Source organism: Lipotes vexillifer, unplaced genomic scaffold, assembly GCF_000442215.2.
Source record: "Lipotes vexillifer unplaced genomic scaffold, Lipotes_vexillifer_v1.1 scaffold397, whole genome shotgun sequence".
NCBI classification, from domain to species: domain Eukaryota; kingdom Metazoa; phylum Chordata; class Mammalia; order Artiodactyla; family Lipotidae; genus Lipotes; species Lipotes vexillifer.
Window position 1 is genome coordinate 313,919 of NW_006772681.1, and position 7,602 is coordinate 321,520.

Here is a 7,602-nt window from a genome sequence, read left to right on the forward strand (position 1 = left end):
TCCCAGGGAAGTTGTCCCTGGATCATGGGACCCTGGGAGTGGTGGGCCGCACAGGCTCCTGGGGGGGGGGGGGGGGGGGGGGGGGGGAGCTGTGCAGCATGCAGGATCTTAGCTCGAGCCCCAACCAGGGATCAAACCCATGATCCCTGCAGGGGAACTGCGGAGTCTTAACCACTGGACCGCCAGGGAAGTCCCCGTTTTTCTTTTTTAAACTGTAGAGACACACTTCACGTATAACATCAGAGTCTAACACAGAGGTAGCAGAACACACCACCATCAGAGAGACCTAAGTAAAAATGGTGTATCTTAACCTTTGGAGATTGGTGTTTACCACTCTTTGTCTCCACCCTCCATTCAACTTCCCTGCTCTCTACTCTCAGATGCCGTGCCAACGTGAGACTTCAAAGGTGGAACCAGAAGCATGGATCAGTACTTTCTAGACCAAATCACAAGGCTTGAAGCAAGGTGAAGGATTAAAGTAAGGGGGCAGCTTCAGCTGTGCCCTCTGCACTGAGGCTGATGCCTGCAACTGCCCTTCCCTTCAAGTGGGCAGGGATGTGGGGGGGTCAAAGGCCCCAAGGAACAGGAGTTGAGACTGTTCCTGTCTGTTAACCCCCAATTCATCCACTGCAGTCCTGGCTGAGCCTTGAATCTAGGACTCCCTCACTGTCAGGTCTCCAGGCAAGTTTCAACCTCTGTATTTAGGTTTGTGGACCACGAGGCAGGGGAGGGGATCCCAGCCCGACCACCTTCCAGAGGAGGAGGCTTTGATTAACAGGCTCACACACACAGATGCACACATAGCAGAAGGCTTGCCCATAAAGGCTCACGCTGAGAGGAAAAAGCAGCTTTTACTTTGATATAGCACACTTCCTCTGAAAAGTTTAGATTAATAAGCATGGACGAGTCAGAAACTCACCTGTAGGAGCCTGTAGCCACACGAATGCCATCAATCAGTGTGAACTTTTCATGAACCTTCCCAACAATTTTAGTTCCTGACCTTGCATAGTAAATATTTCCTGTAATCGTCCGAACTGTCATCAGCTGTTGGCGGGGGAAGTGGGAGAAGAAGAAATGAATGATCCAGTGAGCACATGATAAAAGAAGCCTTAGTTTACAGTTTCCAAACAGACAAGCTTACTAGCAGGTCAGTGGTTCACGGTCACCATTCGGTAACAGCACCCACAAGCACGCAAGGCAGATGATTCTCAGGAGTCAAGTAACGCTACTTAACACTTAGTTCATCTTCTTGCATGCTTTTTTATGCATGCATACTTATTTTTGAGACCTTCGGTTCATGTGGACACGTGCTCTAGAAGATTCACTTTTTGGATAGAATAGAATCCAAGAAATGACTTTTTGGATAGAATAGAATCCAAGAAATGACTCTGACACAAAATGTGGGGGGATAAAATCATCAAAGAAAACATGCCAGTGATAGATAACATTTTAACAAAGGTTTAAAGAAGCTAAGCTGATGTTTCTCCTCCTCTTTAGTTTAATAGCATTACTAATAAATAATAGCCCAGGACCCCCCTGGTGGTGCAGTGGTTAAGAATCCGCCTGTCAATGCAGGGTACACGGGTTCGGTCCCTGGTCCAGGAAGACCCCACATGCTGTGGAGCAACTTAGCCCGTATGCCACAACTACTGAGCCCCCGTGCCACAACTACTGAAGCCCGCACACCTAGAGCTGGTGCTCTGCAACAAGAGAAGCCACCACGGTGAGAAGCCCACACACCGCAACAAAGAGTAGCCCTCGCTTTCTACAGCTAGAGAAAGCCCATGCGCAGCAACAAAGACCCAATGTGGCCAAAAATAAATAAATAAATAAATTTATTTTTTTAAAGTAATGTTTAGACACTATAGCAAGACATAACAACATCCAAAGAAGTGAAAACCTACATCTACACAAAAACCTGTACACAAATATTCACAGTAACTTTATTCATAACAGTAAAAAACTGGAAACTACCCTGATGTCCTTCAACGGGTGAATGGTTAAACAAACTATGGTTCAACCATACCATAAGATACAGTTCAGCAATGAAAAGGAACAATCTATTGATACACACAACAATTTGGACAGATCTCAAGGGCGTGAAAAAAAGCCAGCCTCAAAAGGTCACACACTGTATAATTCCATTTACATAACATTCTCTAAATGACAAAACTACAGAGATGGGGAACAAATTAGTGGTTGCCAGGGGTGAAAGATGCAGGGGAGGGCACGGAGAGGGGAGTGGATGTGACTATAAAGATGTAGCATGAGGGAGATCTTTGTGGTGATTGAATAGCTCTGTATTCTGCTGGCAGTGGTGGGTACACACATGTATACATGTGATAAAATGGCACGGAACAGTAGACACGGTACCCATGTCAATTTCCAGGTTCTGATATTGTGCTGTAAGTTACATAAGGTATAACTATTGGGGGAAACTGGGTGAAGGATACATGGAAACCTCTATGTACTATCTTTGCAACTTCTGTACTTCAAAATAAAAACAAAAGACAAAACAAAAAAATTAGGGCATAGCGTAACATGGTTTCTGCGATATTCTTCCCAAAATGCGTAATATGAATTTAACCATGGGGAAACATCAGATAAACCCAGATTCTACAGAAAACTGGCTAGTATTCTTCAAAAGCATCAAGACTCTAAAAGACAAAGAAAGAGAGGAACAGCTCCAGATGAGAGGAAGCTAAGGAGAAATGACAACTAAATGCAAGATATGGTCCCAGATTGGATCCTGGATAAGAAAACCAGCATTCCTGGAATGATGAGTGAAATTTATCATGTCTACAGAGTAGATAAGAATACTATATCAAGTTTATTTCCTGATTTTGAAATTTGTACTGAGGTTTGTAAGATGTAAACATTTAGAAAATTTGGGCAAAGAGCATCCAGGGATGCCTTATATTATTTTTCTAACTCCTTTGTAAATCAAATTATTTCAAAATGCAAATTAAAACAAACAGACAAAAAACCTAGAAACTTCCATAGAGGTGCACATGGAGCTGGCAGGGGAGGGCTTCCCGGGTGATCCCTGAGCAGAGCTTCAAAGGGTCAACATATAATAACAAGCATAAAGAATATCACTGTGGGCAGATTTCAGTGTGGTTTTGTGCATCTTTCCCTTTGGAACTTACCTGAATGCTATGTAGGCCTCTGTGATTGTGCTCAAAGCACTTTTTTTTGTTTTAATTTTTAAAAATTTTTATTTTACATCGGAGTATAGTTGATTTACAGTCAAAGCACTTTTGAGTGCCTGCACACAAACGTGTGACCAAGCTCCTGCAGGCAGGACACCCAACATTCTGGACCAGCCGCAGCACCAGGGCAGAAGTCACCCCCACTTCTTCTGGCGAGGGGCAGATTCACCAGCACACACAGGCCCTGGTGAGAGAAGCCACCATGGCAAAGTGGTGCTTCCCAAAGAAGTTAAGATGTGATGAACATGGGTGACGCCAAAAAGACAGATCTCCTTTTGACCCTTCCTAGAGGATCCAGACACCCACGAAGGCAGCAACCAACTCAGCAGACAACTGAGTCGGCAAATACTCCTAGATTTCTGCTGAGTGGATGAATCAGAGCCAGTCACTCGATCAAAGTCGTGGCTGGGCTATTCTGTGATCTTCCTGCTGCCCACACACAGCCTCAATTACAGCAAGAGCACCTTGAAATTAAACATCGACACCTTCAATTTCTTCACCAGGCTCTGCGGCAGAGCAGGCGTGGACTAAACATCTGGTTAGATGACGATGCGCTTTCCAGGCCTGACTTGCATTTCCCTTGGGTCCACCTGACACATTTTTAAATTGACTGTCAGGTCACAGGGCTGACTGTTTCATTCCGTCCCCAAGCTCCAAGCCTTACCTCCATCATGGATTTGCTTTGAAGCACTAGTGACAAGTTAGTAGCTACCCAATTAAACCCAATCCGGTTTACTCTTGAGGGAGAACAACCAACAAGAGCTCTCAAGAGAAGTTAAACAGTCAAAATTGTGTAAACCAAATTGCTTGATAATAACAAGGTGGTAAGTTCATGTCCCCTACGCGGTAGCCTATAGAACCAAAGTCCAACCTCTTCATTCACTTTGCTCATCGCGTTGTGTCCAGTACCTGGAACAATGAGTAGCTCAGAGTAGGTGCTCACATAAGTGAGAAACTAAGTTGATGAATTAAGGTGATGAACCAAGTTGATGAATTAAGTTCCGAAGCTCTTAAGTTGCTTAATTTTTAAGAAGTGAATGGTGTAATAAATGACTATTTTTCTTGCCTCTTTCTACTTAAGAGAACAAGCTTGCTAAGTTGCATAACCTTACATTTAAATACTTAAGTTCAAATTACTTTCACGCTCAGAGCAAAGGACATAAAAAGTCTAATTTTATAATAATGAGAAGCGAGAGGCAGCATGTGACAGTGATTTAAGAACACTGGGGCTGCAGGCAGGCCGACAGATGGGGAAACTCCATTCCACTACTTTCTAGTTGTAGACACTGGGCTCTTGGTGTCACCACGTCCCAGTATGAAACACAGGTATAACGCCACTCACCTGATGGGGCTGCTGTGAGGATTTAAGTTGCGTAACATTGTCAAGAGCCTAGGACAGTGCCAAGGACACAGCAGGACTCCGTAAACGGTGGTCCTTAACACTTAAAATTGGAGCCTACCAGTGCCGCAGTCAAAAGCAGCAGCTTCCAAGGCAGCATCTTGCCATCAACAGACAAGCTCCCCATTAAGAGGCATCATGATGAGAGGGAGAGGCCAAGGTCTGAACCTGACTCTGTCTTTCTTTCCTGTGAGGCTTCAGGCAAATGAGTTTTCTCACGGCCTCAGGTCCCTCCCTTACAACGGGGAGACCACCAGCAACGGGGAGATCACAGACGCTCAGTCATTATCTGCTGATTGTGGTGAAACTAGAAACAGTGTAACACAAACCTTTTCCTCTTCAGGATGAACTTTCATATCCATGCACAGATCCAAAAACTGAGAGAGCAGGGCCTGGTCCAGAAGGATGTAGACAGCAACTCCCTGTTTCCGACAGATTTCCTGCAGGTCTCGGAAGATGTCGACGTCCGTGAAAACATCCATAACCACTGCAATCACCTAGGGCGCGGCGCAGAGAGAAGAGCCAGCGGTCAACCCACAAGGACACCACCTTACAGCTCGTTGTCCGGACTCTGGACCCCGCCTGAGAGCTGGGAAAGGATCCTGTCCTATAATACCCTTCCTTCCTTCCCCTTCTGCGGTATCAGTTCTCCTCTCACCATGGACTCTTGTCCGTCTCCAAAGACGCTCAGGCCACTGTATGCGACAAATCTGGACTTGACCCAGCCACTCTCTTCCACACTGCAAACTTCTCAAAACTGTAGATTCATCCACTACTTTGACCTCCTATGAACTTGTTCCATTCAACTCTCTTCCTTTACTAAAACCCCCGTCTCACAAGCTCAGCTCAGACCAGCAAGATATCTAGGTTCTGCGGCTAACCCACCATCATTTCAGACACGTGGCTTGTTGCCTACGTCTGTAAAACAAGTATGTAAAAACTTAGTCTCTCTGAGGCCCCCCTTCTGGGTATACCAGTCTCCAAGTCTGATTTTATTGTCTGATTTTGGATCATAATATGGTTTTCTATTATAATCTAGAAAGGGCCACCTCATCCACCACCAACTCACGGCTTGAAACTGACTGAGCCAGGCAAGTCGATTCTCCCACCTCCTGCCTCTGTCGCTGCACATCACCTCTTCATGACGTCTGCTCCCTCCACCTGTCAGGATCTAACCAAATGGCTTCCAGAGTGCCAGCCCCTCCTCTGTAAAAGGTGGTCTCTGAAGTTCTCTGGTATCTGTCCGCAGCGCAAGCCCGCAACAAGAGTACGGAAATACGTCCTAAGGATGCTGCCCTGCAGCTTGGACCAGTCCTTTCTGCTCCCCAACGACCCGGCTCCATTTGTGCCTCCTAATCAATTTTCCCCATTCAGCACAGACTACAGTTAAGGGCCACCTCAGCCACGTGGCCTTGGGTAGATTACAGCTGCTTCGAAAGTCTGTTTGCTTCACTGCAAAATAGATTTGTCGTGAGCATTAAATGACTATGCCACATCAAGTGCCCAGTACAAGAGATCCCTCTGGTATCTGTTCACTGATTCGCTTGACCAGTCCAGAGCTTAAGCCGTCCAGACAGTTCAGCGCAGGGAAACATCTCCCAGCTCCTCCTGGCTTTCCTGCTTCAAGAGAGGCCACTCCAGCAGCAAAGCCTCTATCACACCCTCTGCAGGGTTGAAAGCATGGCCGTCAGCTAATTCCTGGCAGGTCTGCGGGGGAACAAAAACATGCGGGTCTCGTACGAGCCCCTGCATCGGGTCAGAGCCAGGACTGTCACCTTAGGAAACCGCTCCCCAAAGCCAAGGTTTGGAGCTCTTCTGCAGGCTGGAGCTGCAATGTACCGCCCTCCTCGTAACCTCATCAGTAAAAACATGAGTCTCTTCCAATCACATTAACTCCTTTCCTGAACGGTAAGGTGACTGACTTACAGGTCTGTGAGAGGAGAGGCCCCTCAACGGGCCTGATTCATCTCTGTGGGCCCAGAGGACTCAGGCCAGTACCTGAGAGTCATTACCCCTTAAGTATTTGGGTCCAAGAAGTGCAGAGGGGCTTCCCTGGTGGCGCAGTGGTTAAGAATCCGCCTGCCAGTGCAGGGGACACGGGTTCGAGCCCTGGTCCGGGAAGATCCCACATGCCGTGGAGCACCTGAGCCCATGCGCCACAACTATGGAGCCTGCGCTCCACAACTACTGAGCCCACACGCCACAACTACTGAGGTCCGCGCACCTAGAGCCCGTGCTCCACAAGAGAAGCCACCGCAATGAGAAGCCCATGCACTGCAACGAAGAGTAGCCCCTGCTCGCCGCAACTAGAGAAATCCCGCGTGCAGCAACGAAGACCCAACGCAGCCCCCCAAAATAAATAAATAAGTTTATTCTTTTAAAAAGAAGTGCAGAGACAAAGAGATGATTTTACTGTCCATCTCTAACACCTCAGAGTCTTGTCCACCAGGAGGAGGGACCCAGAAATGCCAGCTGCCAGGAAGTTATTGCTGTGAGGAAGTCTGGGAAAGACAATTTCTCTCTCTGGTTCCCTTTCTCTAATGTTGCCAAAGCCCCAGCTGTGAGCTATTCTTGGCAAAGGGTCTAGCTAAACCCCACTGGAGACAATGATTTAGAAAATAAAAAGTGTTCCTTCTAAATTGGTGGCATCTTCAAAAGTTTATATCCTCCAATGCATTTTTATACATCCTATTTGGAGATGTATCTATCCCACTAATTCAGGCCAAACAACTTACTGGTTAAAAGGCAGAAAGGCGTGGGCACAGCTCCCAGCTCTGTGGCTTACTGCTGTGTGACTCTGGGAAAGTTGCTTAATCTCTCTGAGTCTCAGTTTCCTCCTCTGGAAGATACAGATAATATCATCTAGCATCCACATCACAGGGCTGTTGTGAGGATTAAATGAGACAAAGCATGGAAAGGGCTTCGCTTAGGCATGAAATAGGTGTTCAAATGCAGCCAGCACCTCAGAGTCTACTGTCTACTGCTGAAACC

At 46.7% G+C, this 7,602-nt stretch overlaps 1 protein-coding gene across 1 annotated transcript in view; it reads right to left on the bottom strand.

The window, feature by feature from the left end:
* Positions 1–7,602, bottom strand: part of SACK1D (scaffolding CK1 anchoring protein D) — a 21,810-nt gene that overhangs the window by 2,570 nt on the left and 11,638 nt on the right. The window contains exons 2-3 of the mRNA XM_007447805.1: positions 4,941–5,108; positions 920–1,044 (exon numbers count right to left, since the gene is read on the bottom strand). Coding sequence (XP_007447867.1) covers positions 920–1,044; positions 4,941–5,108 — 293 coding nt within the window. The remainder of the gene's footprint in view (positions 1–919; positions 1,045–4,940; positions 5,109–7,602) is intronic.